General features: G+C 41.2%; 1 protein-coding gene and 1 long non-coding RNA gene across 2 annotated transcripts in view; both read left to right on the top strand.

The window, feature by feature from the left end:
- Positions 1 to 23,729, top strand: part of NOTCH2 (notch receptor 2) — an 88,655-nt gene that overhangs the window by 20,545 nt on the left and 44,381 nt on the right. The window contains exons 4-6 of the mRNA XM_075508087.1: positions 544 to 879; positions 7,447 to 7,569; positions 22,708 to 22,941. Of these exons, the coding sequence (XP_075364202.1) occupies positions 544 to 879; positions 7,447 to 7,569; positions 22,708 to 22,941 (693 nt within the window). The remainder of the gene's footprint in view (positions 1 to 543; positions 880 to 7,446; positions 7,570 to 22,707; positions 22,942 to 23,729) is intronic.
- On the top strand, positions 14,570 to 15,652 carry LOC142412584 (uncharacterized). Its single transcript, XR_012776526.1, has 2 exons — positions 14,570 to 14,623; positions 15,370 to 15,652. It is a non-coding gene; the product is annotated as an uncharacterized LOC142412584 (long non-coding RNA).

The following is a 23,729-nucleotide window of genomic DNA, read 5'->3' as shown; positions in this document are numbered from 1 at the left end:
AGTAAAGGGGGGGGTAGGGAATCAAACTCCCTACCCTTTACACGTAAGCAGAAAGACATTTAGATCTTGGGGGGTTGTCTACATGGGAAAACTGACTGCAGAAGCTACTCTGGAGTGGCTGTTGGGCTTTGAGTTCAGACTCTATGTTCTAAAAAAATGAAGTAAATTTGGCCAGCAAAATCTTTCTATGGGAAAACTATAATTGGGTGCCTGCGGGGAAGCGTGGAAACTCACCCCTTTCATTTTTGAAGGGGACATAGAAGAAGAGTGACTGTCGGTGTGTAGTATGATTTCAGGTCATGGGTTATTTTTATAAATCACAACATTCTATATCTTGCTGCTACCCTGTAAATAAAATGACTTTGTACTGTAACCAGCAAATTGATTTTCATTTCAAATATAATACTGTAAAATGCAGACATCATTTTTCCTGTAATAATTTTAAGATTTAGTACACCAATCATTTTGAGGTAGCATGAAGGCAATACTATTTTCCACAGAAATAACTTCTTATTAATGGAGTGCTCTGTCTTGATCCTACAGGAAAGGATTGCCAGTGGATTGATGCCTGTACATCTCAACCTTGTGCCAATGGAAGTACATGTACTGTGTCTGGAAATAAGTTCTCCTGCATCTGTCTCTCTGGCTACACAGGCCAGAAGTGTGAGATCGATGTGAATGAATGTGCCACACCAGGCCTTTGTCAACATGGTGGGACCTGTGTCAATTTGCCTGGGTCATACCGATGCCAGTGCAAGCCAGGCTATACAGGACATCGCTGTGAAAGTGTATACGTGCCGTGTTCCCCATCACCCTGTATGAATGGAGGAACTTGTCATCAAACAAGTGACTTCACCTTTGAGTGCAACTGTCTGCCAGGTAAATGATGCTTCTTCGAAGTGCTTGGTTTTGTAGTCTGGTCACTGCGTTCCTGTCTGTGTTCTTCTGAAAACTTCTCTTGGAGTTTCTGTGTGATACTAGTGTAATGTAAGGTTGACGGGAGAAATCTCAGCAAGGCAGGAAGCTCTGCTAGGATGTTAATTCCCGAGTGTCAGGATTTCATAATGTGGAAGGGAAGAAAAGGGAAGAAGGCTAGAAATTACAGATCTCTTTGGAACCCAATCAGAGGTAGAGAATCAAATAGGTAAGAACTACAAGGTAGGTTCCAGGAGATTAGGGTGGTATCTCCTGATGCCCATTTGGAATGCCAAATTCCATGAACATAAACCCCTACAAGTACATGATTTTGTGTTGGTGAAGGCCATGGTTAACTTCAGTGCTTGAATGAAGATCAACATTTGTCTTTTTCTTTCTCAATCTTTACTCTTAAAACATATTAGTTTCTATTCCCTTCCTCTTTCTCCTCCAGTTCCTCCAAATCTTATGAGATACCATTTCCAACTCACCACACCCTTTTTGTCCTGTAATACTCCAGATGAATTATGCTTGCTTGTTTTCTGATGCTGTTAGCTGCCCCGAGTTCATCCACAGCAGGTGTGACATGCTTACCCAGGATCATGAGCTCTATTAGTTTTGTGTGTCAAGCTGGGCTCCAGTCACCAAGGCACCAGTCTCTACAAATGACCATATGTCACCTGGTTGGGACCCTGGTGGTCTCATCCTGTCCTGCTCCTCCCCATCCACTTGTCATACTGACCGCAGGGTAGTACGAGTCGTCTTTGCGTATCAGGGTTTTTTTTTAGGCTGATGCTTTTTACTGAGTAATTCAGTCCATGGGAAACTGATTGTTTAGAAATGCTTTTGACTAGACTTCCTACTTAAGTGTATTGCATTTTGGCACATGAACACTTGGTGTGTGGTAATCTAGAAAAGTAAACTCTCTTCCCTTAAGCATTTCTCTGTTGTTATTTATGTGAAAGATGTAGCTGCCATGGACTGTTTAGGATGAATGTAGAGTGACTGCGTTCTCATGAGGATCATCTGGAGTCATAGGTATGTGTGGAAAGAGCATTTAGAACTTAACTCATGAAGAATACTCTCTTTTGGAGACCTTTGTCTTAAGGTCATTTGAACCAACACTTCAAATGTACATTGCCAGCCTTAGCTAGTGCCTGCACAACAACTTTCTGGGTTGTCTGGGCAAGCATGTGACTCTGAAGGATTTAGGAAAGTTGATCTTAAAATAGAAGGATGTATCATCTTTATTTTTGTGTGAAAACAACCGTTTCTAACTATGCTTGAAGAAACAGTGCTAGTACGTACAGGGTCTTTAAAAATGCTGTATCTTAACTAACAGTTGCTCTCGGGGAATTTATTGCTTTTCTGCTATGCATCTTTTTAAAATGAAATTGTAAACGAAGTAGCTCTGGATTAACAAGCTTGATCTGAAATTCAGAATTTTCTTAGTCAGATCTGTTTAGCCAGTTTAAGGAGTTTAAGATCTCATGCAGAGGCAGTGTGGTGGGGGGAGGAGGAGAGGAAGATGAAGTCTGAAGGACTTGATCCTGTAAAGCTGATAAGACAGTTTGCTTTTGTGACTCTTACAGGGGCACAAGACTGGGTAGGAGCACATTTTCCCTTAGACAAGCGTGTGGGCTGGCTAAACTATGGTCAGGAAATGAAAATGAGATTACTATAGTAACAGTTACACACCCACACTGCTCTCACACATTTTGGATTATTAGCTGCTTTTTTGGACTTGTTACACAATGTGTATAGTGGGGGTGAGTTAATGCGGCTTTGAGAGCCTTCACTTCTGTATTTCCTGTATTTGTTTAAGTTGGCCATGTTGTTTTGCTAGCTTGATTTTTAAAACTAGTCATTTGAAAAACAACAAAAAAAGAGAGAGGTTGGAGAAGCCAAAATGCTTGCATTAAACTCTTTAATAAAGGCAAGGCACCCAGCCATTTCTTCTCCCTTACAGTCAAGCATGCAGCATGACATTTCTGAAGTGTTGGAAAAGGTTTTGTCTGGGAAGGAAAGGTCAACAGAGAGAGAAGAGAAATTGTGGTCTGTCACGGCCAGGGAAGATGTGAACAAGGCCTGCTCATCTGGAAGAGAGTGCCAAGAGTATGGACTAGAAATTCCTCTTTAGACTCCTTCTTTGAATTGGAGCAATGCCGATGATACTGTGACTATAAATGGAATTGCTCTAGCCCTTCCTTCTGGACTGCCTTAAGATGTTACCATAGCTTAGCATTATGGTCGTAGAGGCAGGAGGCAGTTACATCTTGAACTGCTGGAATGGTTTTTGATATGATTTTGCATCTTGTGACCCGTGAAACTTTGAAGAAGTTTTGCTTTGAAGAAACTGATTGTGCCCAAGCAGCAATTTAAGCATAATTAGGTTACTCCTGGACTGGCCCCGAAATAAGTTCTTGTTTCCTGTAGATGTTTTCTTCTTTGCTTTTGAGTGAATTTCATTTTTTGTGAATATAGATACAAGAGAAATGAGAGCTTGAAAATATGGAAAAAGCCTACAACCTGGAGTTACACATCACAGCAGCTTTGTCTACAGTAGTGCAAGTACTGTTTATCTACAGTGTAGTCAAGCTGCTATTTTAAATTCTCAAGTTCCCATTTCACTTGTGCATTTACACAAACAAATCTTGCGTTAGGTAATTCATGAAGTTGTGTGTTAGAAGAGGTCAGCATTTGGTGGCAAGTGTAAGTGAAGAGTTATATATACTGTCAGTATTACATCTGTATGAAAGGTAACTTATTTGCTCTCCGTCTAGTGTAATCATTTTTCCTCTGGGCTTTGATTTAGATAAGATTGTAGACAAGTGAGCACGTTAGGTCAATCATAACAGATAGTCGTAGTAAAAAAAAAATACTTCTGTGAAAGAGACTTAACCTGAAGCATTAGCAACTCCTTTAAATATAAGAATGAGCCCGTAGTTATAAATATTTGACAAAAAAGGAGTTCATTTGGCAACTAACCTTTAATGGAATGTTAAACAAGTCAATAGAGGAAGTTCTTAGCTGGGAAAGTGATTATTCATTGTTATCCATCAAAATAATTACCCATTAACTAAGATAAGGACCCTAGGGAATTCCAAGGGCTTGTTCAGGAAACGATCTGTCAGGCTGGAGCAGGCTGTTTATGAGAGCTGGAACACTTCCTGGGAAGAGGAAGTAACCTCATGCCGGTTCGTAGCGGACTGTCACGCTGCCCTGCGCAGTAAGCATCATGAACGGGGTCTAGCCGACATACTGAATTTGCCGTGGTGGGGAGGACCCTGCTTGCTGGGCTTTAGAGATGAGCTGCTTCCTGTGGGGTGTGAGGTTCTGCGTGCTGGGTACCAGTCTGGGGTACCAGACAGCGTGCATGCCTCTCGCCTCCGGGTGAGCGGGCTCTCTTAGGTGGAGTGGCCCATCTCACGTTTATTTCAAGAAGCTGAACTGTCAGGCTTGCATGCGGGCAACTGCTGTTGGGCACCTGGTGTGCAGAAACTTACTTTTGTGTTAAAATGATGCAGGTCAGTTTTAGCACTCTGTGTCGAGATCCATAATTTCTTGCCAGCAGGCCCTAAATCTGGCAATGAGTTGACATTTTAATTCAGGTACAAGTTCCTGCCTCTATACATAATTGGTCCTGCAGAAAGTCTGAGGTGTCATTTATAGGTCGAAATAAGGCTAAAGATTAAGATTTGGAGGGAACTGGATAAAGCGCTCTGGAATGGGCTGGAGATTTCAGATGACATAGGAGTAAAGTTATCTACTTGTATCCCTCTGCGAACTAGAGGAGGAACGACATGCTGATAGCAGTGGGAACACTTTTCCCCTTGAGGTTCTCATTCCTTAGTTTGCCGTGCTTAGAGATACGGAGCAAAAGTCAGGATGTGTATTGCAAACTGTTCTCTTGGAGGGAGAGAGCAAAGGACAACATGTGAGTCCCAGCACAGGGGGGAACAGGAAACAGTGTCAGGTGTCCAAATACATCAAAACAGTGAACTCTTTGGCTTTCTGGAAAAGAGTCAGGTTATGTAACTGCAAAATCAGATCCTGGGACCCAGCTTAGGAAAAGCTTATGTGTCTCAGAGCAACTTCGTGCTTGCCGTGCTCAAATGTAGGTGTGTTGGCCCAAACAACCATGGCTCTAAAGGACTGGTTTTATGAATGAAAGCTAAACTTCACTAGGACAGTTTTATTTACAAATTAAGCAGATCGTAATATTGTGGTGTAAGTTTGACTTGAAGAGGACACAAAAATCATGCCTTTTACAGCTTTTAGATGTTCTGAAACTAAGCCAAAGTTGTTCTTCAGAGTAAGACAAATTTAAAGGGAATTTGGGAGTTGGGAGGTTACCAAAAAGGAAACTTGTGTTTTTTTCAGCTGTGCACTCAAAATAGTGTTGTCTTCACCATTTCGACCCTTCCTGATTCCCTTTCCCTTGGAGATGTCTTTTGAGCACACTTGGCTGTGTGTCATTTCTCTTGAACCTTTTACTATATCGCAATTTTTTTTTGTAAGCTCTTTTTTTGTTTCTGTTCTACTGTCACTAGTGGTATCCTGCAGCTTTTAGTGTGGGATTAATTGTTGTCTGCGTTTACATGAGATGCTTGAGGACCAGCTCTTAGATGGTAATGTAGCTGGTTAAAATGTGAAAATGTACAATGGCTTGGTGAGGTTTTAGTATTGGAGTGACTTCCATGCTTTATTATTACTCAGTCATTGGGCCGCTTTAAATTTGTGTGGAGTACAGCGAGATATTTTTAAACAAATGCCTGCTCTCAGGAATTTGTTTATTAGAAAGTAGGGTAGGTCTTCATATTGTTTGAGCTGAAAGGACAGGAACTTAAACCTTTCGAGTTTGTGGTTCTGGGTGCATTTTGATGCTGATCACATTGCTGGCATGAGTGCAATCTGTGGTCAGTGGGATGGTTCTCCTCAAGCTGAAAAGCAAGCTGATAGGATGCCCCTGTGTTTTACAGCTGAGCCTTTGGTCATGCATGGTAGCTTTATACAGTTTTAGATATAGTGATCTGATACTAATTGCATTCCTTGGTAGTTGTTCCTCAGCACCTTTTGCCAGCAAGGCACTTCTGTGATGATTAGGATTCAGACTAACCATGGTATATTTCCTCTTTATTTTAACCTTCCCTACTGCCATGAAAATTTGCAGGATCTTGGGTGAAGGTGGGAAGGGCTTTGAAGGGAGAGGGTAATAATGCAGGGGTTTTTTTGTTTTTTTTTTTTTATGTTGAATCTGTTCTTCCTTGCTGGTGGATGCTAATGCACTTGATGCAGCTCAGCAACAGCACTCCTCTTTGCTTCTGACTCTTACCTGTAGTATTGGAGAAGTTTGAGGTGGGAATGCATACGAGTCATCTCAAGTCTCTTGAGAGTATTGGTAGTCTGGAGAAGCTGCTTCAGAGCTTTACAGTCTGTCTCATCTGCCACACAGCACGATCTGCGTTGGACCAGATGTTGCTTACAGGGTCTATGTGACTTGACACAGACGTTATGGAAGTGTCTGGAACAGGGCATCAAAAGTAGAGGGGTTAAAGCATAATTTTGGATGAGAGGACTGTGTCATGTTAATATTACATTCCAAAGCAGTGAAGAGGCAGAGCTGATGTTTTAAATTAATGCGTGTGTTCTGGAATCATTTACTTCATCCACGTTACCATGCATCCACTTGTGCTTTGATAAATAGCGCTCTCATCCAGCAAAAGTTGCAGGTTTATTTAATGAAGCATGAAGTAAACCAGCAGGGGAAATCAAGAGGAAGATGGATTATTGACAACTCCCTTCCCTAATGTCGCCGTTCTCCTTATTTGAAAGGAGAGGGAGATCTAGCAAGGATATTTTGCCAGTGTGGCTATGTTCATTAGTAGCCTTGATTTTCATTGGGAAAGGGTGTCTGGTTTCTTCTGCTTTTCAGTCAGGGCTTAGTGTATAAGCATTGCTTGGCTGGTGGCTGATTTGTTGATGGACTGACTTGTCTAACACAGAAGAGGGCCCAATCAGGAATTTGGAAGCTCGTTTTCAAAGCGTAGAAGATCTTTCTTTGACGTAGCCAAGGCATATGAACTATGCTGAGGTATGCGTGAAGTGAAGGCCAGGTCCTTTTTTGCCATAGGAAGAACTTGTCCTGGGTGGTGCTCTAGCTGCTGCTTGGTGGGCAGTGACAGGTTTACCTCATAATAAACTAAATCTCTTGGTCTTCACTTTGTTTGCTTTGAACAACAGTGCTCATTAGTCACTTAAAGAAAAAATACCCTTGTCTTTTTGGTGGTGAAAACATATTTGGCCATCTACCCATGGTAGTAGTGTTCTAACTGTGTAATCTGACCTGCACGCCATCAGCAAAGGCATTCAACGAAGTCTCTGGTCAGCGTGCTACATTGAGGTTCATCAGGATTAGGTTAACAGGGAAGGTGTTTAAGAAAAAAAAGCGGGGAAGCTGCGTCAAGGGTGAATTCTCTTCAAAAGAGTCTGGAAGCCCATTTCAGTGTTCTGTGTTTCTGCTTTGTCCAGGTTTCGAAGGAAGCGTCTGTGGGCACAATGTTGACGACTGCCCAAATCACAACTGCCAAAATGGGGGTATATGCGTGGACGGTGTGAACACGTACAATTGCCGCTGCCCACCGCAATGGACAGGTACGTACTATGGAAAACATTCCTGTATGGGCTGGGCACACTTTACGGGAATGAAACGCAGGACTTTTGGCCTTCACCCAATGTACAACTGGGGTTGTATACAGCTAAATGCAGCTTACATCTGTGACTTGTTCTGTAGTCTGGAGGGCAGATGTCAGTGGAACCCTTAAAAGAAAATTGTTTGCATCAAAGCCACTGCAGTGGAGGGCAATTTTCTATTGCACCAGGCAGTAATACAGGCTTATGTGTGCATGGGTCCGACAGACAGGTACCGTGATTCTTGAGCTGCAATGCAGTGCAACTGTCAAGAGTTGCACTTCTGCTTGTATGGATTACTTTGTAAGAGGATATGTGTTTTACAAAAGTACAAAGCATGGTTTTGCTATTACAGGTGTGTGCATTAATGGTGCTGTGCTTTGATACATCTTGGGGGTATTTTTAACCTGGGGTAACAATCCCCATGTAGATAATAGTAATGCTGCTGAAGAACAGGGCAAATCTGAAAGAAGGCATAGGTGGGAGAAAGGGAGGGAAGAGAAGAAACGTGTGTATGGGAAGCTTATGTTTTTGCTGCTATTATTTTCGTGCTGTGGCTGATTTTTATCTGGAGTTCTCTGACTAGCAAAGCTACTTTTGCTTCATAAATGAGTCTCCTTTACTCTGAGTCTGTAGGCAGAAGAAGTGTGAATTTCAAGAAAGTGTTATGCATGATGTAAGCAAGCAGCTTACAGGAAATTCAGTGTCATCTTTAGTCACGAAATGTCTCCATACCTCAAAAATAAACAAATATCTCTGGTTTTGGGGTTTTTTTTTGAGTCATACTAGTCATTCTTAGCTGGCACACTTTTTCAGCTGAGTATAGTTTTGCCCTTCTTTCAAAATCATAGGTAAAAAAACAGCCCTAGAACTGGAAAACTGAGGTATGGAATCAATTTGCATTTTTCCTTTCATAAGGTAGATTGGGATACTTGTTTTGGAACTAAGCTTGAACTAGTTTCTCAGGTTCTGAGGAACCTTTAGCACGTTTTTCTCTGTATCTAGAAAATGCTGTGTTTGAAACCAGAACATCAGTAGTGATTGGTAGTTCAGACAAATGCACTGAGGAGTTTTGACTACTAGAGACCAGAGGTTTCATGTTGTTGTAGCTTTTTTCCTCAGAGAGCATCATTTTCATTGTAAACCTGTTGTCATTAACTGCAAAGGAGGCTGCCAGTTAAGAACCTTTATTAACTTTTAAAAAATTACATATTCTTATTCTTAAATGAAGTTAAAACCACATAAGAGTGAAATGCACCACTGCTTGCATAGCTCTTTGAAATTAGGTGTAAAGAGGAGAAAATGAGTCCTGCCTTTAATGAACAAGTACCCTTGCTTCTATACTGCTTCTCTGTCTATATGTCCTTAAAGCCCGCAGAAAGTGAAACCTGCAAAGGAAAATAAGAAGAGGGCTTGGCTGTGGAGCAAAAAACCCTTCAGTGACCCCTAAAATCTTGCTCCACACCACGGAAACTATAAACCTTGTTATGGCTTTTAGTGTCTGTCAGTAGTTAAGTAAATCTCAGGCTTATTCCTGAAGCACAGAGGATACGATGGATCATGAGTGTGTACAGCATGAGTACATAATCTACAAGGGATTATTTTGCTTTGTAGAGGTATTGTAAACGTAGCTTGGTTTACAGGATTTGGGTGGATAGCTGCTGTCAACTAGGGATGACTTGTGCAACTCACCTGGGAGAGACCTTGGTGGTAATAGGTTGTGATTCTGTTTTGGTTTTGTGGTAGATTGTGTCTCTGATTAATCACTGAAATTCTTTGCAAGGCAGTTATGGTGTTCCCTCTCTGAACCTCTCCCTCTTATGGGCTCTGACTGACTAGCATTGGGAAAAATCGTTAGACCCGTGTTGTGGCCTAGGCTTGTGCCTTCTTTCTTCTCTGTGGACAGTCTCTCCAGAAAACCTTATGTGCATGAAGGATGCTTCCCTTCAGTGAAACTCTGGAAAGAGAGAGGAACTCCCCAAGCCTTATGTTCCCATGGCTTTCTAGAACAACTTAATGGAATGGGCTTTCTGAGAATTTCCTTTGTTTATGGTGAAGTTAAGTTTATCAGCGCAGCAGTGGGTTTAGATGATGGCTTCTCAAGGCCATTGACTTTCTAGACTTCAAGAATCAGGTCAGTTTGGAACTAAAACTGGTCTCACTGTTTAGGAAACAGCAGCTTGGCTGTTTGAACAATGAAGGCTAGAGCCTTTGGGGAACTGAACTGTCTTGTCTGAAACGAACAGCGCCAGTTTTGGTGTTCAAACTAAAACACGAGTAACTTCAGAAGTAGCTATGCATGTCCGTATTGGCATATGTTTGACACATGTAGGGCAGAAGCTCTGCGCATCCACAGGATGCCTTAGCGATAGCCATTCCTCTGCAGTGTAACTGCTGATCTGAGTGTCTCTGGAGGCTGAAGGCTCATGATGGCCATGGAGGGCTGTGTTTGGGGTCTTCTCTATGTTGCTTTGCTTGAAAGCCTGTGCAGTGAAAAGCTCTTGGCCAGCTGGCCTTTAAGAATTTATTTATTGTATCTGTAATACTCCTTTTGCCCAATAAATGTGTGTGCAAGTGATGTCCCATGATGCCCCGAAATCCTGTCCAGCTCCACAGTGAACGCAGCCATGTGGTGCGAGTGGACAAATGTCTTGCAAGTCACCTGAATGCCTCTTGTTCTAATGTGGTCCTGCAGCTCAGCCCAGCAGTGACCTTGCTCTATCATATCAGTAGCATTTTCTTAAAAGAAGCTTGTTTCTCTGCATGGACTTCAGTCCCTTTCCTGCATCTTCAATTAGAGACCGAGAAGGTGCAGGATAACAGTACATGTCCAGCTTGGAGACATGAAGTGTGATGCTGAGGCAGGGCACAAAATAGGGAAGGTAGGTGGAGGACTGCTAGAATAGTTTGGAGAGAGAGATGGTTTTTTTCAAGATTATACTGCAGCTGATGCTGACAGGAGTAAACTACAATAAAAAATGAGTTACTCGGCAATAAGGAAATGTTGTGTAAGTGCAGGTCCATCCTTTGCACAAATATGGTTTATAACATTGTAAATCATCTCTAAGGTAAGTGAAGAAGGCAGAGCTGAGCAAACAACTCTTTTGGAGTCTGTTCTGATAAACACTTATAGCCCAACAGTGTGGAACTGTGAGAGTGAACACTTCAGGAAATCAACAACTAAAAAAAAAAAAAAAAAAAAAAAAAAGTCCAAACACACCTGTTTGTAAGTAAATGTCAGCCAAAAACGAAAGAATGTTAAATTTTCTAAAAATACTTAGCAGTGTAGATGTGCTGTCTTCATAACAGTTCTTCTGCAGTCTCTTCTTTCAAATACTTACTTGTCAGGTAATCTTGGAGAAGTTTAAATTGGTCTGTTTGCAGTTTTAGTCTTTATTTAATCTTTGTGTTGTGGAGGATGATCTACAATGTTTGTTAATATAGTTTGTGCTTCATGGCATAGAGAAACCAGCCCCATTCCTTGCTAGAAAAATCAAGAAGCTGTACTGCATCTGATGAAGAATAGTTTTGTGTAAAGTAATATTGAAGCATCCTTTACTGAAACAGAATCTGTCCCAATTCTTTTTGGTAATCATCTGCCTCTTCTAATTCCCTGACAGGTGGTAGGCTGGACCACATAACTATGCATTTTTTTAAAAAATATTTTTTTCTGCTTGCTATTAGACTCTAGCTTTTGAGATACTGTTTGCTTTTGGTCTAATTTCCTACTCCTCAAACAGAGCTCACTGCTCCTTTTTTGTTGAAGTGTGTGCCTTCTCTTTCACATTTTGCTGCTTTTTCTGGAAAGATAAAATCTTGCCTTTCAGAAACAATGACGAGAAATTCCGTCTGTCACTAATGTTTTTGTCACCTTCAAAGTTCTCCTATTTCATATGGTTATAATGACTGTCAACCTCATAAATTTGTAACTGGCAAGACGATCTTGGATGTGTTTTGGTGAAACTGCCCCAGATCTTTCCTGTTGCTGAATGTTAACTGATTTTTTTGTTTCTTTGTTTAAGGATGACTTTATCTTGTCCCAGGCTAAATCCTTTGTCAGAACCAGTGTTTGTTGGGTCCTTTCAAGGCACAATGTTGCAGATGTGTAATGAAGCTCACCTTTTCTTGCAAATAGATAAGGATGCTTTTGTAAAAGACTGAACTCTATTCCTCTGTGCATGGCAGACCAGAGAATTTGGTGTGTTTTAAAGTGTGATTTGAGTCAAGATTAGCCAAAAATCCTGGCTAATGTCTGTGTCCTGCAAAGGCTGTGCTTTATGCTGCTGTTCTGCAGCAGTTAAACCAGCCTGATGGGCTCCCTGCAGCCTGAGGACGAAGGTGTCTTTGCCTTCTCTGCCTGCTCCCAGCCACCCTTCCCCTGAGCTGGCTCTGGTATTTGTTGGAGTATGCCACTTTAACTCACTAATCTAGGAAAAAATCCTGTCCAGCTGCTTTTTTTTTTTTTTTTTTTCCCCCTCTTGCCTGGGATCAGGAATTAAAATTCACAGAGCAGTCTCGTGGGTGAGCGGATGCAGGGGAAGTGATGGCAGTCCAGGGCTGTAAAGTCGTGTGGAAGGTTAGGGTGTCCTTCCACAGGACACGGTGAAACTACCTGAGGATTTAAAGGCAGCTCAGTCGTTCTAGATCACAATTCATGTGAAGAAACAAGACTTTGTTTAAAATGCACCTGTTTACTCTGTTGATCTAACCAACCCGGCTTTGTGTCAAGAAAGATGACTTGAGAATTTGGGTACTAAAGTGAATAACAAGATAAAATGCTGTAAATGTTTTTTTTTTTTTTCTTGGCTGAGGAGGACTCCTGCTTCACTGTGGAAAGTTTGCAGTGTTTCAGGGGATCATCATGAATCTGAGTTTGGCCCAAATCACCTTTGAGGAATGGTGCACAGCACAGGTTAAGATTTGTATCCTCCATTGAGTTAAGTCCTTTGCATGGTTTGCTCCTGAAGTGCTGCATCAGGAGTTGTGGGATGAGTCTCTGGGTTTGGGGGACACACTGTGTCCATGCTCAAGTGGGTTTTGGAAGACCTACATTATAGTGCTTCAGTTGCAAGCTTGGCCTGCTTGCCTCCTTTCATTATTTCTACCCCTGTGGATGGGAAGGCGAGACTCCCATGGCAGTTGTATTTATTTAGGCTTTGTTTTCCCCTGAAAAGGGGGCTCCAGTGAACTGTATATCTTAAAATCTAGGAGACCTTTGTCTCGAGGGAAGCACAGTGTGCTAACAGCTGACTCCACCAAATAACTCCAGCATTGGGAGGTAGCTTAAGAAACAAATGTTTGTCTTGAGCAGAAAAGCTCTTCAGGCAGCAGGGCTGTGCTTTTTAATTAAAAGAGCTGTTAGCTTGGTCATATGCTCTTAAACACTAGTTGACGGTTTTAGTTAAGGGTTACTTTTTCTGCAGAGCTTTAGGCAGGAATTTTCAACGGGGGGAGTTAAGGGTTCGATTCCTATTTAATTAGAGTAATATTTGCTCCCTACCTTGGTTTTCTTTGAAAATCCCAGCCTTAAACTCTGGGCAGATGTGACTTTTCTTTGCTAAGAAGGGAGGATAAATATCAAAGGGCTAATGTTTAACATTTTTATGTAAGATCGTACGCTCTGGTATTTTGTTTTTTCAAAACTTTCTTTGCCAAATACCACTTTCCTCAGCTTCTGTATCACAAAGTATACAGTAACAAGTCATGCTAACTTAGTGTTCAAAAAGTACTGCCGTGCTGGAATACTTAGAGGCTTGAAATGTAGAGGAAATAACTCTGACGCTAGATAACATGGATCATAAATGTTGAACATGCCGGTCTCCTAAATGACGGAATATACATCCTTGCTGCTCTCTATAGAGTATTGATTATTCCCTTCCAGAGAGCGCTGTCAGGGTTGCGCTCTTTTCGGATTCTGGTTGGCATGCGCATAGGGAGCATGCAGAGAGCAGTCTCTACCTTTGTATTAGCACAGGGAGACTGGCTCGGCCTCCCGTGAGAAGTGCAGTCATCTTTCCCCGTGGTGTAGCAATGGTAGACTTTCTGGTGCTTTTCCAGACTTTATTAAAAAGCATAGTAGCCTCTTTGGTACTGGCTGAGATCTGTCTCTGCCAGACTTGGCAAGTTGGCTGGTGATTTGCTGTCACTACAGTAGTATCTCCAAGAGACAGCTCTCTGAAAGAGGCCAAGAGGGATTATGATTCTTTTTCTTCCTTCATGTTTGAACTGGCAGATACAAAGGGAGCAGGGAGCACGTGGCAGGCTCCAGACCTGGCAGCTCCAAGTTTGAGTGTACAAATGATTTGAAGCATTGGACATAAACAAACTTTATCCTGGATGCTGTTTGTTTCTCTTGTGGTACTTGATTGTGCAGAGCAGATTGATTTCGCAGGCACTGAAAGTTACACCATTAGTTAGTACTGTGTCCCGTACGGATTCTGGAACACCTACCACAACCTCCCGTTTGTTTCGTGCTGCTTTCCATTTCCCAACAGCAAGCCTTGGTTAGGAGGTAGCTGTAATAAAACACCTGGGGTGTTAACAGCTGAACTGATCCGATGACAGAATGACAGCATCTAATTTAGACCACGCTGCTGCCTCTTCCCTTGTGCCTTTGGTGACTTTCCAGGCTGGGAAATACTCTTTGCGATCGAATGTGCCAAATAAAGACAGCTCCACAGGAGATTAAGTTTTCAGTACACCTTGCATGTGTTTGGCACTAAAACAAATTAGGCTAGACCACTCTGGTGAGGCTGGGTTGGTGGATGTGTGCGGTGAGACCAGGCTAATAGGTAACAGTTGTTTTATCTGCAGCTGACTTATTTCTGGCAGTTTCTGTCCCTTCCCTTGTACTTAGAATGAAGTGATTTGTCTTTGGATAATTACTAAAGATGCGTTGCTGAGATAGCTTGAGAATATGAAGCTTTTGTTGTAAGGTTTGGCTCCAACTGTTATTTTTGTCTTGCAGATCTTTTCACTTCTTAGGTATTTCCCTGATTCACTGGATTTCCCGGAGGAGGTAAAGAGAAGGGCAAAATGGAGAGTAGCTTGGTGATGTCTATTTCCTTTTGGTTACTTCTCTATCCTGCTGCTGTCCCCAGTCATTTCACCTACTGCCATATTAAACCAGTCTGTCATTAGCACATCACTAATAATTTTTAATGAATTTTGTTCTGTTCATTTGTGTTACTGCCTCTGAAGAGCTCTGTCAGGACTGCCTTCTCTACCCGGTAGTCTGTGGGGAGTGATTTAGGGCAGTATTTAATGGATCAGGGCGTGCATAAGTCTCTTAAAGACCAGAGTTTTGTATTTGGGGGTTGTAAAATCCCTTGTAAAAGCCCATTAGTTCCACTACATGCTTCCCAGTGTGGTTATGAAATTAAACTCTTTTCTCCACCGTATTAGCGTAAAATAAACACAGATGTTTACTCTGCCACTACAATTGTAGATTCATCTTCAATTATTCAAATTCTATATTAAGCTCTTAAATTTTATGGTATCTTGGATGAAATTTGACATTGCCCAAGATACAGTAGATCTATTAAAAACAAAACAAAAAACCCGACACCTGAGGTTTGGGAATGGCTGCTACTGCTTTGCTGCTCTGTAGTTCTGTATTTCAAATGGGAGAAAGATGCTGTGAGATCCTGGGGAAGGAGTACTTTTTTGAGGGCTGTGATGCCTCTCACTTCTTTAGAAAACTGCAAGGGAAAAGCAGGGAACACCTTTACTAAACACACATGCAACTGGGGCCACTTTTTGCAGATGTAAACAGTGTAGTCCTTTGAATTCTGCATGTGCCTGGAGCCACCTTGGAGCTGAAAGCAGCAGTCGTATTCATCGGATTGGCTGCAGGGAGCTGTGGAGATGGCTTTGGAGAGTCTGGAATTTGGATGTGATCTGGACATCACACTTGAGATCCCTTTCAGTATTACCTGTTCAGTGCTCTGGACGTTCTTGTCTGTATAAAGGTGTCGCCCCTTTCAGAGAAGTTTGAAGTTCTTTGCTTTGAGATACCTTTTGTCAATAAAGCAAATTATGTAAATGATCACATATTTTCTTTTGTATACTTTGTCACGCACTGTATCTTCCCTGCAATAACTGTTGTGTCTTTCTCCCTTTGTGGGTAACAATTGCTTTGTAAGTCTCTTACAAAATTCTTCTCTCCATCGGTCTGTTGGACTCTGAACTCTACTCCTTTTCAGTGTCTTTATTCAGAGGTGGTGGCTTCAATACTGCAAAACGTATTCCAGACTGAGGCTTTGCCATTGCTATTACACAACAACTGTTTGCATTAGTTATTCTTCCTTGTAGTCAAATGTCTTGTCAGCGGTGTTTATTTTGTTGATTAAAGCTGTGATTGAGCAGAGGTCCCCACTGAACTCTTGCAGGGAAGGTGAAGTCTTTCCTCAAGGAGTGTCTAACAGAAACCTTCTGCATCAAGTCTGTTTGCCTTTGTATTTTATTTGGTGCTTGTGCATCAAGCCTTGTCTGCTGTTGCACTGCCCAGCAGCCTCGCTTGGTTGAATCTGTCTGAAATTCCCTGGCTTCCTCTTCAATAATATAAATATTATTTTGTTAAAGATATGCCTGCTGTTCATCTCCTTCCAGGCCATTAATTAAATGCTCCAGTGCCTGTATGTATTCGTTAATTGTAACTTAGTTTTTTTGAGGAGTATGGATAATTCTGTGGGCTAAAGATTAATTGAATGTTTTTACAAATACACAATTCAAAACTACAGGAGCTAAAGTATTTTTCATAAACACCGTTTTACTAGAAGGCCCGATGGTTCCATGCAATTTTTCCTTTACTTTTCCATTTGCTGAGGAGACTTACTCGGCAACTTGAGGAAACTGAGCTTTGACCTGACTGACCAACATGCGTTGGGTTACGCTGTCAATGCAGACGTTTTCCTTGTGTTACAAGAAAGAACCGGACAGAGAAATGTCCTTCCCCAGCCAGATGTGGTCTGCCAGCCGGCATCCCGAATATACACGCGGGTGGTTAGAGGGGGGAAGAAACTGCACGGTCCCTTGCGGTGTGGCACTGCTACCCTTCTGCCACAATTACATTCGGTCATTTATACAAATGCTGTTTATTATCTCTTAGCCCGTTCTTGAGTCTTGATAAAATGCTGTTCACCTTCTCACTTAGTAGTCCTTGGAAACTCGGAGAAAAAATGTAAACAGTTCTAATGAGCCATGCTTTCTTTAGCTACACTGATTGTATTCAAAAACCGTACAATAATCTTTGGAATACTTTGTGAATTAAATTGCTCTTTCAGAGAGTTTCTGTCTAGATCTGCTCTATAGCTTCCCAGGTGGCCCTTTCAAGAGAGCTGGTGAGCTCTTCCCGGTGTACTGGAGTGCTAGTCTGAGATAAGTGACAAACTTCTGGTGAGGTACTGAGAGGATGGGGGTGTAAGAGCTTCTTGAAACCTGATGGTCCTCTTCCATTAAGTCTCTTAGGACCTTGAGGACCAGTTTCTGATTCTCGCCGAATTATCTTTCCCTTCCAGTATCACTAAACTTTTAAGATATTCTGACTTCCAGTTCAGTCTGAGTCCAGTGCTGTCATAGTTGTGATTTTGAGAGAAATGGATACTGCTATCCTCCTCCCAGCTCGGTTTTCAAGGAACTTATTTTTTTCAAGGCACAGGAAGGTATTTGCATCCTTTGTCCTCCTAAATGTTTTTAGTGCTTAAATTGCATGTGAGATCTCCTCTGGGGAGCTTTAGCCTCTGGTACTCCAGCTGTGCATCAGCAGTCTTTCCTGCTGGAGAGCTGTTAAGAGGCCAAGAAAACTTTCTTCTTTATGGAAAGTCTGCTCTGCCAAAGACCAAGACCTCTGATTGAACTGACTGAGGGTCCTGCCTTCAGCTGCAGGATCAGTGCAGTTGGAATTGGAGTTTATGCAAAGCCTCTATGGTTCGGTAGGATCAGCTTTTAGAGGCATCTGTTGCTGCTTCCCAGGGTGACTGTTCTGGTTTCTTATTTGCTCAAGCTAATGCTCTACTTTTTCAGCGTAGGATTGTACTCATGTGCTATCCGCCTTACCTTTATAAATTAGGCTTTATTTTCTTTTTAACATAAAGACCTGTAGGAGAAGGGGCTGGCTGTTTCTCATTAATGAAATCTGGTACAACTTCTTGAGGGGCCTTGAACCCCTGCATCCTGTGTCTGCCTGAAGAGAAGCTTTTGGAGTTCCTGTCCAGTTCCTGCTGGTCTGAAAATGGGAGCAATCAAAGCAGCAAATACGTCTGTCTTACTCCATATGGCTTTACTGAGGGGAAATATGCAGGAAGTAACTTAGTTTCATAGTGGGCAAAAAGTGCTAAGAGTTGAAGGCTGTTCCCTTTTTCTACTTCTAGTTTTCAATTTTGAAATACCACATGGACTAGCTGTTTACTTTGTACAAGGTCACTTAGAACCTGAGTCGGCATTTTGCTGGTTTGCCAGGCTCTGCAAATACCAAGGTCAGGTTAGACTTTTATTAGCCTCTTGGAGTAATTTGTGTTTCCTTTGTTGTTGTCTTTTATATGTATGTTTCTACATTTCCATTAAAATATTGTACAGTCAGTGTATTTGCACTTGCCTTCACTAGTTCACCCTATATTTACTATGTTTCTTTTAGAAATGTAATTGAAACTAGCAAGGGCACAAGAAAAGAAATACCTACAGAAACTTGCAGCTTAAATTAATTAACATTTAGCTGAAGTGGTTGTGGCATTCAGAAGCACTAGAGTTATGAAGATGTGTATTACACTGTACAACTCATAATGGAGTTTGCACTTGGAAGTTGAATTTCAGTTCTGTGAATGAAAGACTTGATTCTTCCTAAAACTCTTAACAAGCAGAAAACAAGCTTACCAAGTACACGGCTACAAATAAATATACTTGGTTCAGTTACAGTTAAGTCAAAGCAGCATCCCTAAGTAAACTGTTTCAGAGATCTTTTGTCTCATTTGGTTTTGCTACCTAACTAACCTGGCAGAGAGAAGTCTTGTGCAGAATATTAATTGAGAAGTTTTAGAATTAAATCCTGTTTTATGTCTGACGCTGAAAGAGACAGTCGTCTCTGCTGTGAAAAAGTCATTCAGGAAGCTCCCAGGACAGACGCTACATTGAAGACCTAGGTTGCTAACAACAGAAGCATCAAATCTTTTCTTTGCAGCACCTGCCCAAAATATTCATCTATTTCTCTCATTTGCACAAGGAGCTGAAGTCTCTGCTGAGGGCAAATCAGAGGTTGTGGCCATCCTCCAGTCCCACTAAGAATTAAGTGATGATGCTGCTTTGAGGGAGGGCAGTCTTGAAAGCCATTTTGCAAATGTGTGTGCTGGTTTCTGGGGGGGAAGAAAACCCCACAAAACAAACAACAAAAAACCCCAACCAACCCAACAGCAGCAACAAAAAAAAAAAACCCAAACAAAAAATCCCTTCCAAAAACCTGTGTTGAAGTAATACAATATTGACCATTAATCCAATGCTGTTAACACCTAAAGATTCAAAAAAACACCATATAAGCAACCATAGGGTATCTAAAAAACCCAAACCCCACCGAACCACCCCCACCTAAAAAGGACCCTTTATTTCTCTCTTTTGAAGACTTTGGGCTGCAGAATGCATTTCCAAGCCACTCAAGCCCCACTTCAGCAATCAGGGCTCAAGCATTTTCAGTGAACTTGAAATTGGTTTACATTCTTGCCAATTCACCAGCTCCAGTTAAGAAATGCAACCACCTTGGACTTTAGTCTGGGATTTCTAGTATTTTAAAACATAGTTCCAGGATCTTTCAAAAACTATTACACTTACATTGCCTGGTGGTGATGTGACTGAGTACTTATTAATGTAGTTAGTTTGATATGCTCTGCTTGTCTTAAGCTGCTTTTGATTCGTATGTTTTTGCCCAGAAGTTGAGTCTGGATTTCAATTATAACTTCAATAAAGAACAGGTTTTTTCATTAAAATACTCAGTAGTAAAATGCAATAGTTAATGGCTCATTTACACCCCTCATATATTGAGTTGAATTTCCTTTGTTTTCAAAACAAACTGCATTATGAATATGAATCAAATAGAGCTCCATCTTAATTAAACACAAATATGATTGTGATCTGGTAGCTGCAAAAGGAGCATTAGAAATCTGAGAAGCTAAGTGAAGATCAAATTTAAGGAGCTCAAACATAGTATGTTTTGAAATACAGTTGAATTGCTCAAAGAAGTTTAAGCTCTGCTTTTTCCTCCTCTTGTGGAGACATTGATATACCTTTTAAACGTTTGTTTTAGTTTAGGGCTGTGGAAATATGGAATAGCCTAGGACAGGGTTATTGCAAAGAGACCAGTGATGTCACTTGGTACTGTCCTTTCTAGAAGCGGAGAATAAGTGCTAGGAAAAAAAAATATTGAAAAAAAATCCCAAGTGTTGATATTACTAGTGACACTTGAAATGGGAAATTAAAAACAAACCCAGAGAGTTTATACAAAGGAGTAGTTTGTCCATCTTTGCTTAAAAAAAAAAAAAAAAACCAAAAAAAACCCAAAACCAAACCACCGCCACCCCCCAACAGAAAAACCCCACAAACACACACACACACACCCCCCCCAGTCCACCAAAAGCACCCCACAAAACGTTATATTTCAGGAGTTCCGTTCAGGCACTCGCAAGGCAAGTGATTTTGAGAGAGGCATAACAATGCAGAGTGGTGTGGCAACTTCAGCGCTGAAAGCTGTTCACACTTTAGTGATACCAAGTTTAAATTGGCCACAGTCAAAAGGAGGATGTAAATGCTGCAAGAATGCTTCTGCAAAACGATTACGCTACGGATGAGTGTTCGTCAGAGTGTACGTTCTTTGATCTGGGTTGGGCCCCCTCCAAGAAAAGAAGGAAAATCACTTTTATAATAAGCAAATAACGTCTTGATTATTTTTTTTTAAAAGGAAGTCAATTGTGTTGAGTTGGGAGATACGTGCGACTACTAGGAACCAGTCTGAGATAACTGACTCTTTTCAGTTTGGTTACTGATAAGCTAATATTGAAAGCTAATGAACAAACAACTTCCATTATGATAAATACATGGTTTTGTTTTTTCATAATGTAGAGAGCTATGTTTTGCAGATAACAATATGAAGTGTTAGATTCCCCGCAACTGTTTTATTAAGTAAACTGGGAAGTGAGAATTAATTCTGAAAACTCTGTTGTAATTATTATTACTGTTAAAATTTTATTACGTTTTTTCAAGTGATAAAATTCTTGTTTTGAAGTAGTCGTGCTGGAGGAAGGAACACGTGCACAGAACAAAGTCAGTTGTGCAACTTTTTTTTTTTTTTAATGATTTTATTTCTTTGCCACTAAGGGAAAAAAATCCAGAGCTCACAGGACCAAAGGCTAAGATTTATTTAAGTACTTTGAAAACAAAAGGAATCGTGGTTTGTTATAGTAGATGGAGATGGTTAGGACTGAACGTTTTTACGTTCCTGCCAACAATAAGTGTTTCAGTTCTGTGTATTGGAGGAGGGTGTGTGTGCACCTGCATCGTAATTTCTGGGCCATTAATAAACAAGTGACTGTTAAGCAACATCTAATAAGTATTTTTAAATTGGCAAACTTGAATAAACTGGAGCCTAGGCACATGGCAGGGAAGATCTGTGGCCTGCTCTTGAATTTCTTATTCTTGGAATACAGGGGGAATTCCAAGCAAATGTAAGCGTGCAGCTGATACAGTAGCTGGAGATGACAAATGGGAGGATCTTGCTAGTAGCAACGCAGTTACTTAAGAGTCTTGACCCAAAATAATGGAAAGCTGCCGCAAGCTAGTGAGGGAGGTGGTGTCAGCTGTAGGGGGGGGAAGAGGTCACATCAAACAAATCTAATCTTATTCTCCGATAAAGGGCGGTCTTTTGGTGTTACGTACATTGTATCAACATTTTAGGAAGGGTAGTAAAAGCAAGTTATAAGGAAGTTTAAAATAAAAAAAAAGCAAGCTTTAAGGGCTAGAGCGATCTTAACGTAACAGAAAGGGGAGAAATAGTTTATCAAAAAGAAGATTGTAGACTGTGACCAGTACTCCGTGGTTGCATGTGTGCACCCATATGCCAGCCTGGGAAGAAATTAGCTGGTGCTTAGCCATTAGGTTTTATCTGTTCAAGACACTCAAAATAAGAATGAATTACTTGAAACTTAAGCTAAACAATTTCAGCTTAAAAGTAAACCGTGCAACTTTAATCGGGAAGATGAATAAGTCTTGAAACAAAATATTGATGCAAGTGGTAGGTTCTCAGATCTTCATGTCAAAGCAAGATGGATGTGGATAAATAAATACTTTAGTAAATGTGAATTGCAGAGCTTCCTATAGATGTGACTTGAAACTGATTTCATACTTAGTGGTCTAGTGGTCCTTTTCCTTAAAACTCCATGAAACTGTACATTTGTTTCCTTCCCTCCAATATCTTCAGTCATTAAAGTGTTTTATTAGAGTATTTATTTTGTCTCTTAAAAAAACCCCAACAAACCAAACAAAAAAAGAACCAATAACCAAGAAAACCCCAACTATTTGTGGTTGTCTGTGGAAATACCTGGGGAAGGAAAATGAGTATTTTAGGTAGAAGAGTCTCAAGAATTCTATTCTTCCTCATCAACTAATATTCATTGCATAATTATGTAGGAAACAGTTAAGTTCTCCTGACAAGAGTTACTTTGCTAACTGGCCTGTTGGCGGTGCTTTGCCCAAGATTTTCTTGTGAGGCCATCTTCTCTCTCCTTAGTCCCTCCAGCTCGTCTGCAGGCAGACCTTCATTCTTTCTGCTTCTCCCATCCTTGCAGATGTATCTTCATATACTGCAGGCTGCCTGCTGGCTCTCACACTGTGCCTTTTGAAAGTTATTTGCAGTTCAGCTCCTACTTTGGGGTCATTTAGGGGTGCTAGTTATCTTTGCGTAATTTGACGACAGTGTTGCTGGAAGTTTTCAGGCTTGAATGTCCTAGAAATAAGAAGCAGCAATCAAGTTGGACTACAGTGTTTCCCTTGGTTTTGTTGTCTGTGCAAGAATCTTCTTGTGTCTGAGTGTCTGAACTTGTATTAAACTTGTTTCTTTCTGTGCATCAGGCCAGTTTTGCACTGAAGACGTTGATGAATGTCAGCTCCAGCCCAACGCTTGTCAGAATGGAGGTACCTGCACCAACCACAATGGAGGCTATGCCTGTGTCTGTGTCAACGGTTGGAGTGGGGATGACTGCAGTAAGAACATTGATGATTGCTTCACTGCCTCCTGTGCCAATGGATCTACTTGCATTGATCGAGTGGCTTCTTTTTCATGCATTTGTCCAGAAGGAAAGGCAGGTAAGGGCAGAAAACTTGCATAGGTCTGGCACTTAATAGAAGATACTTCCTGAAGTTTGTGCATTTGCTTGAAGTGGTGTGTTTATTTTACGCACTTTGTGACCAAGCAGGAAGAACAAAAGGAAATCTGTGCTGTCTGTGAGCAAAGACCTTTTAAACCTCTGCAGCTTGGGACAAAGAAGTATTGTTATTAGGCTGGAAGATAAACTTATTACCGTTCAGATTGCAAGGAAAGCAGATCTTTTTCTAGCGCTTAGCAGGACCTGTATTTGCCTGAGAAGTTATGCATGAGGGTGACTTGCTCTGTGGTCTTATGATAATTGTACTTAAAAGTCTAGAAGGCAAATTTAGATATTTTTGCATGAGTGAGCATGCCCTTGCTGGTATAGTGGAAAATTTGCTGTTGTATGGTAGGTAAAAATATGAAGGTCTTCTAACTACTACCCGGAAATACAAGTGATCAGCGTATCTGAATAAGAAAGTGAGCTTCATGTGCACCTGTGTTTTCAGCTGTCAAAAATATCATCATGCTGGTTAGAGAGAACAGTTAGTTAACTGCTCCAAGGAGGAGATTTTGGTAACGGTAAGCCATTGTACTGCTCCAGAAGTGCTGCAGACACCTCTGAAGTCACAGAATCTATATTTAAATATAATGTTTTATAAGTGTGTGGTGAAATCCCTGTGGTAGTCTATAGGTTGAAGCCTATAAGATATTGCTCGAGCTTCTGGCTGTGGGAGTCTCTATTTGAAATATCAGGACAGAGGATTTGATTGTGTGACGCACAGTC

This window comes from Mycteria americana, chromosome 7, assembly GCF_035582795.1.
Source record: "Mycteria americana isolate JAX WOST 10 ecotype Jacksonville Zoo and Gardens chromosome 7, USCA_MyAme_1.0, whole genome shotgun sequence".
In the NCBI taxonomy this organism is placed as follows: Eukaryota; Metazoa; Chordata; class Aves; order Ciconiiformes; family Ciconiidae; genus Mycteria; species Mycteria americana.
This window is presented reverse-complemented; position numbering and strand designations above follow the sequence as displayed.